Raw genomic sequence first — 12,503 nt, 5'->3', positions numbered from 1 at the left:
AAATAATATTTCAGTGTTCGCAAAATTCAGCACTGATTAAACAACTTTAAAGCAGCTCTACAGAAGACAATAGTGTCATTATTCATATCACTTCAGTTCAGTGTTGGTTCAATTCAGTTCAATAACTGTAAACATTGCGAAGCTTATCAATTATGAACAAATACTGAGCGATAATAATTGCGTTTCTTGCATTATACTTAATCTTGTGTCCATTTACAGGCTGACAGCATATGTGGCGAAAGTGTTCGCTATGGCCAGCGATCTGATCGTCATAGAGGAGAATGTGATCTGCAGCGCCCTCAAATGGCTGGCAATGAACAAACAGCTGCCAGACGGCACATTTAAAGAAGATGCCCCTGTGTATCACAGCGAGATGGTTGTAAGTGGGAATTTTTTATAAAATTCCTCTCAAAAATAAAGTACAATAGTTGGAGCCCATAATTTATTCTGGAACATTATAAGAACTAACAAGTACATTGTGTGAAAGTCAGCCAAACCGTGGGCTTTTCCTGGCTGTGTGTAGCACCTAAACCTGTGCACTTCAGAATAATCCCAACATTCTTATAATATCAGTATACAACATCTTATTATTTGAGTGTATGTTAATTCCAGGGTAACGTACAGGGAAAAGACGCTGATGCCTCACTAACTGCATTTGTCCTAATTGCCATGCAAGAGGGGCACAAGATCTGTGCTCGATCTGTCCAGGTAAGTGTGATTCCTAGAAACAAACAGCACAACAATATGTCACATCAGCCTCACTGAGGCTGCTTTCACACTAGCACTTTTGGTGCATTCCCAGGTTCGATGGACGTCAAGAGTTCTGTTCGTTTGGTCTGGTTCATGTCTAGTACAAAAATACTAAACTGTGTTTGGTGTCTCGCTCACTTTCTTGACAAGCGTGCACTGCAAGCAGAGAGAATGTATACTCCGGTGTTCTTTAGAACATTTGCAGTACATGCAATACAATCGAACTCTGATTTGAACCAGGTAATTGAACCAAGTATGAAAGCACCCTGAGTCTCACTGAGTCTCTCTCTCTCTCTCTCTCAATACTAGAGTCTTCAGAACAGCATAAACAGAGCCGTTAATTACCTGACGCTGAGAGTTCACAGTCTGACCAGCACTTATGCTGTCGCTATAACTTCTTACGCTTTGGCCCATGCTGGAAAACTGGAAAAAGACATCCTGATGAGTCATTCCACCGAAAGCAAAGGTAAGTAATGTTACAGTCTGTCAATGATTTTACATGATTGTTTAAATTAAAAAAAAAGTTGTTTGTGTCAGTTGTTTTCCAACAATTCTTAAACTTTTATAACTTTTTGAATCACTTTTGTATAAAAATGTGTGTTGTAACCCTTACGAAAAACTAGTATACTTCAAGTTCATTTGATCAAGTATACTAAAGTAATGTTCAAGTATAATATCAATGTACTAGTAGTAAACTTGAAAGTGTACTATTTTAATACCACTTGGGACTAAATTGGCCCAATTGAAGTATACGTTTAAGTGTACTATAAGTGTAACAGTAGTAAACTTTAACTAGTTCACAGCTACGTTTCTCATTTGTACTGCATCTGTACTAAAAGTGAACTTATACTAGTATACTAGTAGTTTACTATTTTAATACTAATAGTAGCTACATTTTTAGTATACGAAAGTACACTTTGAAATATACTCTCAGTAAACTGCTAGTTTAGTGCAAGTATACTTTTAAGTTTTCTTTAAGTGAACATGACATCACACTTATAGTTTACTTTTTATATATTATTTTTGCACTTTAAGCATACTTCTATGTTCCTACACAGCAAAAACTGCAGTGTTAAATTAACTCTCCAGGGAGTACATGTGAGACCATACTCAAGAGTGTTAAAGTTAATGAGATAATTAAGTGATTAATTGAGTGATGATTGAGCATTATTGAAGACACCTGATGATAACAATCAGAATCACCAAAGGAGAAAATCACAATTTTTAAGCCACCATCATTGAGATGAGTGTTTGCTTTAGTTGGGCTCTTGACCCTTGACTTTTTAAAATAAAATTTTGTTTGGGCTGTTTTAACTGAGTTATAACATCCAGACAAACAAGTGGAAAAAATGATCAGGTGATGTTGGTTATGTTTTTACATAATCATTATTTGGTCTGAATATCTGAACTCATTTAGAGTCCAATCTCTGAGTTAGATTTACGTTATTGATTACAGCAGCACAAGATCCGCTTTATCAACATAATCTGAAGGATTTCCCAAACAGTTGTTCTGAGCTATATATATATGAAGAGTTTGGTTCCAAAACGCGATAAACGCCATTTTCAAAAAATTTGAGTTTCCGCCAAAATCAGTATTGTATCTGGTCGGTATTGAAAAGTCATTTATTAATTTTGCGCAAAATGCGATATCCGTTGTGTTATTCTGTCATGTTTTCTCCCTTTCTTTCCAAAACGCGACAAACGCCAGTCTCCCTTCTCTGCAGAACGCGATATATCCGCTCAACCAATCACAGCGCACCATTCCATGCACTGTAAACAGTAATGGCGGCGCTCTGAATACACCCCGCATCCTTTATCTACTTTGTACTTTGTGATCAACAAAAACAGAAAAATGAATAATTTCGATGAACATTGCTGAACCTGTGGTGCTTTCTGCGGTGGGGAAGAAACGCAAGCCATCGAAATCATTTACGTGAGGAGATTAAGAAGGCGAGGCACTCGAGTCGGGAGGAGGAAAAATGCCGGCTGTTGCTTGTTTCACGACAGCATCAAACTTCTATCACGCTCCCTAAACTGAACTGTTTATTTTAACCATGCGGTGACGCCAGATACGCCTTGATCGGTAATGACAAACAGAGACATAATTCATTTATAAGATTAACAAGATGACTCGTTGAATTCATTTTGGGAGCGACGAATGAATGTATTTTTAGTCAAATGCATGTACATACGATTAGTATTGACAAAGTTCAGAGGCTGTCATATATGTGAATTAACTTACTTTCAATATGAAAAATAACTTTTATATTGATGGATTAAGTGCATTTTGAAAAAAAAAAAATCAAAACAAAAAAACGTGTCATGCATTTATTGCATTTTGGGGAAAAAATAATAAATTTTTATAATAAACCTTTGAAAATCAAAATCTAGATTTGAATTTTTAATGTTTTTATAACCAAAAGATGCTATGTGAAAGTTTGAAACAGAAAAGAGTGGTTTTCATTTTGCCAATTTCTTGGTAAAGAAAACACCTTTTTACTCAAATTAATCAAAATGGATTTATAGCGTTTTGGAACCAAACTCTTCATATATAGCTATATATATATATATATATTTCTCTTAGACACACACAGACATCAAGAATCAGCCTGTGAATTTCAAGGACGGTGACAAGCAACATATTCTGATCAACAGATCAACTCTGAACATTAGAAAACAAGCTACTAAAAAGTCACATAAACGGAACAAAATAAAATATGAGAATAAAGAAAATTACTAAGACAATTCAGCTCATAATTTATTCATGCAGCAATGCATGATGGGAGCCATGGATGAATTTTGATTGGTGGCTCCCAGAATGCACTGCAACATGCTTTATGATGGCCACCACTGTTGAGATTCACAGGCTGATTCTTGATGTCTGTGTGTACCTAAAAGAAAGACTTTTTTTTTTTTTGTGAAATCCTTCAGATTATATCGATAAAGCTGATCTTGTGCTGTAGAATCACAGTTCTGCTGTAACTAATAATGTAAATCTAACTCAGAGATTGAGCTCTAAATGAGTTCAGTGATTCAGATCAAATAATGATCACGTGAAAACATTACCACCACCACCTGATAATTTTTTCCATTTGTTTGTCTGGATGTTATAACTCAGTTAAAATAACCCAATCAAAATTTTATTTTAAAAAGTCAAGGGACAAGAGCCAAACTAAAGCAAACACTGATCTCCACGATGGTGGCTTAAAAAATGTGTTATCATCAGGTGTCTTCAATAATGCTCAATCATCACTCAATTAATCACTTAATTATCTCATTAACTTTAACACTCGAGTATGGTCTCACATGTACTCCCTGGAGAGTTAATTTAACACTGCAGTTTTTGCTGTGTAGGAACATAGAAGTATACTTAAAGTGCAAAAATAATATATAAAAAGTAAACTATAAGTGTGATTTCATGTTCACTTACAGAAAACTTAAAAGTATACTTGCACTAAACTAGCAGTTTACTGAGAGTATATTTCAAAGTGTACTTTCGTATACTAAAAATGTAGCTACTACTAGTATTAAAATAGTAAACTACTAGTATACTAGTATAAGTTCACTTTTAGTACAGATGCAGTACAAATGTGACCTAGTTAAAGTTTACTACTGTTACACTTATAGGACACTTAAACGTATACTTCAATTGGGCCAATTTAGTCCCAAGCGGTATTAAAATAGTACACTTACAAGTTTACTACTAGTACATTGATATTATACTTACTACATAAAGTATACTTGAACATTACTTTAGTATACTTGATCAAATGAACTTGAAGTATACTAGTTTTTCGTAAGGGAACACATATTATTATCAAAAAAATCAAGCTGTGATATTACGATTTCTTTAGATGGCATATATTGGCAAGTTCCTGGGCAGCACCATCACTCTCTAGAGGCCACAGGTTATGCAGTTCTTGCCCTGGTGATGGCAAAACATTTTGAGAAAGCCGGAAAGGCCGTGCGTTGGCTGGGAAAGCAACAAACCCGCTACGGAGGTTATGGCACCACTCAGGTATTTCATCAATTGACTAACAAATGAATGTTTTTTCTTGACTGACTGATTTTTATAGCTTACAATTTACATTGTCCTCTTCATTTTGTTCCTTGTGTCTGGATTTCTTCACATTTGTTCACCCCTAGGAGTTATTTTATTTAAAAGGATACTGCATTTTATTGATATACCAAGGAAATGTCACTTAAGTGGCTTATAGCTGTACGCACACCCACATTTTCACCCAGACTGAGAAATGCTCCAGAAGTTTTGAATGTCTGAACGATTGCGAAATTGTGAGATTTTAGTGCCCACTTTCAATGTTTGGAAGAAAGCAGCTTGGACATTCTGTGAAAAAAGTAGGTTTTTCTGTTAGAAAACCAGGTTTCAAAAGATTCATTTTAATGCTAAAAGTTCAGTGTTGCGTAAACTAATGGGAGCTGAATACTACAACATAGAGCCGCACAATTGTGGATAAATTGAGAATTGTGATTTTTTTTTTTTTTTTTTAAATCACGATTCTGAACAGACAACTAAACAAAATATGTAATTTACTAGAGGTTCTGACAAAATGTTAAAGGGTTAGTTCACCCAAAAATGAAAATGATGTCATTAATGACTCACCCTCATGTCGTTCCAAACCCGTAAGACCTCCCTTCATCTTCGGATCACAGTTTAAGATATTTTAGATTTAGTCAGAGAGCTTTCTGTCCCTCCATTGAAAATGTTTGTACGGTATACTGTCCATGTCCAGAAAGGTAATAAAAACATCATCAAAGTAGTCCATGTGACATCAGTGGGTTAGTTAGAATTTGTTGAAGCATCGAAAAAACATTTTGGCCGAAAAATAACAAAAACTACGACTTCATTCAGCATTGTCTTCTCTTCCGGAATCCTTTCCATTGAATTGATTCCATTTAACTGATTCCATTGAATCCTTTCATCTGGTGGCGTTGGTAAAGCACTTTTACATCGCCGTGGTTGTTTAGGACATCCACGACATTTTGAAGCATTGAAAATACATTTTGGTTCAAAAATAACAAAAACTACGACTTTATTCAGCATTGTCTTCTCTTCCGGGTCGGTTGTCAATGCTCCGGAGTGTGGTTCGCGACTCCGCAGTGACGCTGCTGACGTAAGGCGCTGCTGATGTGTTATCCGGTGCGCCCGAGCTTCGTTTACAGTCTGAGGGAGACGCACGCTGTACTCAAGCTATTCTACATTGTTTGTATTTTGGTATTGCTATATTTTTTAAAACGGTGCATAAGTGTGCATGTCGCGGATGTCCTAATCGCCAAAAACAACCACGGACGACGTAAAAGTGCATTATCAACGCCGACAGACGAAAGGATTCAATGGAATCAGTTCAATGGAATCAATTCAATGGAAAGGAAGAGAATACAATGCTGAATAAAGTCGTAGTTTTTGTTATTTCTGGACCAAAATGTATTTTCGATGCTTCAACAAATTCTAACTAACCCACTGATGTCACATGGACTACTTTGATGATGTTTTTATAACCTTTCTGGACATGGACAGTATACCGTACATATATTTTCAATGGAGGGACAGAAAGCTCTCTGACTAAATCTAAAATATCTTAAACTGTGTTCCGAAGATGAACGGAGGTCTTACGGGTTTGAAACGACGGGTGAGTCATTAATGACAGAATTTTCATTTTTGGGTGAACTAACCCTTTAATTGATGCTGTCTATTTAAAGGATTAGTTCATTTTAAAATGAAAATCACCCCAAGCTTTACTCACCCTCAAGCCATCCTAGGTGTATATGACTTTCTTCTTTTAGAGGAACACAATCGGAGTTATATTAATAAATAAATTTGTATTTAATTTGAATTATTTAAAAAAAAATGGTTTGAATGAATGATTCAGTGACTCACTGATCCATTACTGGATGAATCTGTGTTTGAACGAATCTCTTGAATGAATGATTCAATGACACATTTATTAAGTCACTTGTCGCCACCTACTGGCTTAACGATGTAATCAATGCAATCGTTATCTGAAGCGCAAAATTACTTTCAAAAGCTGCTTTACTCTATTTTAATCGCTGCCATAGACATAAGTGTTTACATAACTATAAACTTTTATCCCAGTATGTCCGTGATCATTTGAACATTTGTGTCACAGAAATAACAATACTGTGTGGTTGAAAAGCACACAAAACACAAATTTGAATGTTACGGTGTTATCAACAGACAGCTGAATCGCTGTCATTTAGTAATGAGATAGCTTGGTGTTTGAATCAAGATCACATTAATCGTGCAGTTCTAATACAACAGAGAAACTACTTGGTAGTGGAGGATAAAATTCACTGGAATGACACTTCCTACAGACTATTTGGGAACATTATGATAAAAAAAAATAATAATTAAAATAAAATACAAACATGCCTAAATGAAGTGGTATGTATTATGTTAATTGGCCAGGTCTTTTAATTTGATACCCCAAAACATTTTTGTTCTGTTTTGTTTTGTCTCATTACCCATTTGTTTAGGCAACAATCCTGGTGTTCCAAGCCGTGGCTGAGTATCGCATCCAGGTTAAGAAGGTAGACATTAATTTGGACCTGGAGCTCGCTGTGCAGGAGAGATCAAACAACAAGAAGATCGCTATAAGACATTCCAACCTTAATCTTGCACGCTCTGACAAGGTCTGGAAAATGACTGAATGAACTAATGTCTGTGCTTAAAAACAGCACTCAGTTAGCAATAGTATTGTTGAGAAATAGAAATTAAATGCATACAAAAGTCTGATTCACATGTTGATTGTGTTAAACGATTCACCTAAAAGTGTGTTTTCTTTATCGGTCTACTTTATGGACTGAATGCCACAGTTTGACATTACGAAGAGCTTCAACATCACCGCTCAAGGGACTGGGATGGCCATGCTCTCGGTATGTGTGCACGGACACGCTCGTGAAATCTTCATCAGAAAATTGTTTTGTGTTAAAAACTTTTGTCCTTTCCTCGCAGGTGTTTTCTCTGTATTATGCTCTGCCTGAAGAGAAAGACGATGACTGTAATGTGTTTGATCTCAGTGTGAACATGGACAAACAGGACGATGGTAGTATTGAGCGTGAGAATGTGACTAATTTGAACTGCTGTGTTGTAAAATAAAGTTTGATTATGATGCTTTCTCTCTATATGAAGTGTCCTATGATGGAGCCACTGAAAGTTATCAACTTACCATTGAATACATGTGAGTACACAAATATCCTAACTTTAAACAAGATTCACAGACCATTTGTCCCATTTGTCTTTTCTGAAATGTACAGAAATAACATTTCTAAATTTATCAAGAATGTTGTGGCATCAAACTTTGTAATACTTCTATAAAAAGGGGCGAAGCAATGTTAAGTGATGCACAAGCGGAAGCTGCAAAAGCAGGAAATTGAAAGCGACACTGATGGTTAGCGCCAGTGTCATCAATCGGTCTGCATCACGTGTGCCTCCTTTGCAGTTTCAAGGACCCATTAAGAAGCTCAACCATGTCTATTTTGGACATTGGCCTGCTGACAGGGTTTAAAGTGGATGAACGTGATCTTTCAAAGGTAAATAAATAGTGTCAAGGAATGTGAAAGTTGAAATAGTATAAACACAGAATATTTACAAGTCCAACATAATCTTCCATTATAAATGCTATCAAATTCATTTAATTGATATTTTATACTTGATATCACACCTGTTTTTTGTTTTGTTTTTTTTGCTCTCATGATTTTCCATTAGTTATCTTCTGGTAAGGATAAGTACATTCAGAGCTTTGAGTTGAACAAGGAGCTGTCAGAGCGAGGATCTCTTATCATCTACATAGATAAGGTACAAGAACACTATAATGTGTTGCATTTCTCTTTTTGTGATCACAACTGAATTCTTTCTCCTTTGTGAGCAATTTGGTAAATTGCTGTTTGGCATAGGTAATGCTTTAATAATCTTTTTAGGTTTCTCATAAAGAGACAGAAAGAATTGTTTTCAAAGTTCACAAGATCAATGAAGTGGGAATGCTGCAGCCTGCCGGTGTCACTGTGTACGAGTACAACACTCCAGGTACATTACAGTTGCACACATCCAGCATACCAACATTTGTGTCAAGAGGAATAGAAAAGAAAGCATCTAACTAGGGGTGTTAATGCTAATCTGGGTATGCAATATGCGCCATTTCACCAGATTTGTAACACAATGATGTATATACGTACACAAACACGGGAGAATAACCCTCAAACAGAGTTTGCAGGTTTTGATGTACAAGTTCATGTTCAAGAAATTACAGTGGCTGTAGAATTTCTATCATAAAGAAGTGGCCAATATTAAATATAAAGTGGACATTCAAATTAAACTGTTAGTTCACCCAGAAATGAAAATAATGTCATTTATTACTTACCATCATGTTGCTCCACACTCGTAAGACCTTTGTTCATCTTCAGAACACAAATTAAGATATTGTTGATGAAATCTGATGGCTCATTGAGGCCTCTATTGAGAGCAAAGCCATTGAAACTCTCAAGATCCATAAAAAAATATTTGAAAAAGTTCATGTTGTTCATGAGTTCAGTGGTTCTATCTTAATACAAACCCAATTCCAAAAAAGTTGGGACACTGTACAAATTGTGAATAAAAACAGAATGCAATGATGTGGAAGTTTCAAATTTCAATATTTTATTCAGAATACAACATAGATGACATATCAAATGTTTAAACTGAGAAAATGTATAATTTTAAGGGAAAAATAAGTTGATTTTAAATTTCATGGCTTCAACACATCTCAAAAAAGTTGGGACAAGGCCATGTTTACCACTGTGTGGCATCCCCTCTTCTTTTTAGAACAGTCTGCAACGGTTTGGGGACTGAGGAGACAAGTTGCTCAAGTTTAGGAATAGGAATGTTGTCCCATTCTTGTCTAAAACAGGCTTCTAGTTGTTCAACTGTCTTAGGTCTTCTTTGTCGCATCTTCCTCTTTATGATGCACCAAATGTTTTCTATGGGTGAAAGATCTGGACTGCAGGCTGGCCATTTCAGTACCCGGATCCTTCTTCTACGCAGCCATGATGTTGTAATTGATGCAGTATGTGGTCTGGCATTGTCATGTTGGAAAATGCAAGGTCTTCCCTGAAAGAGACGACGTCTGGATGGGAGCATATGTTGTTCTAGAACTTGGATATACCTTTCAGCATTGATGGTGCCTTTCCAGATGTGTAGGCTGCCCATGCCACACGCACTCATGCAACCCCATACCATCAGAGATGACAGGACAATCTTATACACTTAAATTGTCAGTAGTGGTGTTCAGACAATGATGCCTACAGAGCCAGAGAATATATGCTGCATGGAGATATAACAGGTATAGTTTAGTGTAATTACATTCATAACTTGCGTTCATGTTGTCATCTTGCTTTTATCCACTATTAGTACAAGCCAGTTGTAGCGGAACCCGTCCGAATGATGGCCAAAACTTTACTGATGAGTTTTATAAGGTTTATTGTACATCACACAAAAGACGAAGCATCCGTTTTTACTCCAGAAAACCACCTTACAAGCTGAAATAAAGTACATGCTCTCCCCTTCATTACTGCCGTAACTAGTATTTAGTAGTAACAACTTTCTAGCAAAACCTGTTTTCTGTTGTCCCTTTGTATTGACCCTGGTTCACAAAGCAAAATGATTCACGCAGACATTAACGAATTTAGGTTTATTGGAGCACATTCCCTTCAAAGATAAAAATTAATCCAATGCATTTTCAGCGGCTCGGGAGTAAATGAAGGCTGTTATGTTCACTCTTACATCCAAACAACAAAACACCTGAGTTGCTTACGAGACATTCTTGTCTCTACAGCTGCTCCTGGAGAAAATGGCAGACAGTGTACAACTCACTGAGGACAGGGTCAATGCTAATATGGCAGAGTTGTGGGTGGTGCCTTATTTGTGATGTCACAAAAGCTACAATCTGTATTCTCTTCCCAAATATTTTGTATGATTCAACTAAATGACAGTCACATCAGTGCTCACACCTGAAAAACTCAAGAATACGCACTGTTATCAAAATTGCGCTTTAATTCTATGGAAATAAAAGAGTAAATTACATTTATAGGAACATTGGACCTCTTCCCTTATGCTTTATGTACTTCAGGAGCAGAGACTTAATTTTTTTGAGCAGTGTAATATGACTTTTGATTTGATTGATTATGATTTTTCTGTTTCCTGAAAAGTAGCGGGTTTAGACATACAAGGTTTCCGCTTGACAGTGGTGATATGCTGCACTTTAATCTTACTTCTTCACTTTAATATTTTAACAGATAAGCGTTGTGTGAAGTTCTACCATCCTCATAAGAAAGACGGTGCATTGAACAGACTCTGCAGTGAGGAGCTGTGCCAGTGTGCGGAAGGTATGTACACTTTCATTCGTTAAATGCAAGATGAACATACAACATGCTTTAAAAATATAATTTCATGAAGTCTCCATGAGAAAGAGTAAATGAATTAAATATTCTGACAGAGAACTGCAGTTTGCAAAAGAGTGGAAAGATTGATGAGGACAATCGTGAAGAAAAGGCTTGTGAACATGAAGTGGAATACGGTAAACAGAGCTTATATATATATAAAATGTTCAGAGCTGTTTTGTAGATGATCATGTAACACATTTATCTTATAGTTTATAAAACCAGGCTGTTGCAAATGAGCTTCTCACTGCATGCAGACATCTACAACATGACAGTTGAACAAGTGCTAAAGGAAGGTATGGTTTGAAATTTTCTTGTGCAGTTTGTTTCAGATTTACTGTGTCAGTGACAAACTGGACATGAAAGATGTCAGCTGTTTCATGACGTGCTCCATGTGTGTCTGTTTTCAGGCACTGATCCAGATGCTGAAGGGAGTATGAGGTCATTCTTGGCTCATCCTTACTGTAGAGACTTTCTGAAATTTGAAAGAGGCAAGACGTACCTGATCATGGGCCAAACCAAGACCCTTCCGAAGATTGGTGGAAAGTATGACATTTGGAAGATGATTTTAATTTGGTTTATGTGGAAATTGACCGATACTGTTCTTGGCGCTCCAGTTATGAGATGTTTGACAATAATGCATTTGCATTTTGAGCAGAAATCTTATTATGGCTATCTGCTGTATGGATGCTCCTAATGAAAAAAATTCTCAATTATCTCAATCATCTCAGGTTGCGGTATCACTTGGGTGAAGACACCTGGATTGAATACTGGCCGTCAGACAAGGAAGGCCAGACGGCCGAACATCGAGCAAAGTATATCGGCCTCACCTCGCTCGCCAACAAGCTCAGCCGATTTGGATGCTCCACATAAGCAGTTTCATGAGCTGAAATTCATTTACTAATCTAAAACAGCCTTACAGCCACAACTTAACAAGCTTTTAATTCTAGTAGGCCTATATTTCCAGATTTTTGTTTTAAAGTTTATGCAGTTCAACATAATGTCTATCAACTGAAATAAAATCATTTAAAGCCATTTGTCAAATAAAATTTGCAAACATACAACAGTCTGTATTAATTTCTTTGCAATTGGATGACATCAATATAACAGAATTAACTTCATGAGAAGGATTCACAGTCACTTTTATGAGGGATTCAATTGGAATTTAAATGGATAGTTTACCCAAAAATGAAAATTCTGTCATTTACTCACCCTCAAGCTGTTCCAAATCTGCATAAATTTCTTTGTTCTGTTGGACACAAAGGAAGATATTTTGAGGAAAGTTTGTAACCAGGCCACTTTTG

At 36.4% G+C, this 12,503-nt stretch overlaps 1 protein-coding gene across 2 annotated transcripts in view; it reads left to right on the top strand.

Moving 5' to 3' along the window:
* LOC137031474 (complement C3) overlaps positions 1-12,406 on the top strand; it is a 32,668-nt gene extending 20,262 nt beyond the window's left edge. The window contains exons 26-41 of one of the 2 annotated variants that reach the window (XM_067402450.1): positions 220-379; positions 613-708; positions 1,060-1,216; positions 4,605-4,768; positions 7,264-7,419; positions 7,603-7,662; positions 7,742-7,832; positions 7,919-7,967; positions 8,229-8,319; positions 8,495-8,584; positions 8,707-8,812; positions 11,056-11,145; positions 11,256-11,336; positions 11,412-11,495; positions 11,610-11,745; positions 11,931-12,406. In XM_067402450.1, the coding sequence (XP_067258551.1) occupies positions 220-379; positions 613-708; positions 1,060-1,216; positions 4,605-4,768; positions 7,264-7,419; positions 7,603-7,662; positions 7,742-7,832; positions 7,919-7,967; positions 8,229-8,319; positions 8,495-8,584; positions 8,707-8,812; positions 11,056-11,145; positions 11,256-11,336; positions 11,412-11,495; positions 11,610-11,745; positions 11,931-12,072 (1,753 nt within the window). In that variant the 3' untranslated portion in view covers positions 12,073-12,406. Of the gene's footprint in view, positions 1-219; positions 380-612; positions 709-1,059; positions 1,217-4,604; positions 4,769-7,263; positions 7,420-7,602; positions 7,663-7,741; positions 7,833-7,918; positions 7,968-8,228; positions 8,320-8,494; positions 8,585-8,706; positions 8,813-9,754; positions 10,073-11,055; positions 11,146-11,255; positions 11,337-11,411; positions 11,496-11,609; positions 11,746-11,930 lie in introns of those variants that run through there. The other variant, XM_067402451.1, reaches the window with a different exon arrangement.
* Positions 12,407-12,503: the final 97 nt, after the last annotated feature.

Source organism: Chanodichthys erythropterus, chromosome 12 (assembly GCF_024489055.1).
Source record: "Chanodichthys erythropterus isolate Z2021 chromosome 12, ASM2448905v1, whole genome shotgun sequence".
NCBI classification, from domain to species: Eukaryota; Metazoa; Chordata; class Actinopteri; order Cypriniformes; family Xenocyprididae; genus Chanodichthys; species Chanodichthys erythropterus.
The sequence above is the reverse complement of the archived record's forward strand: the minus strand, read 5'-3'. Positions and strand labels throughout refer to the sequence as shown.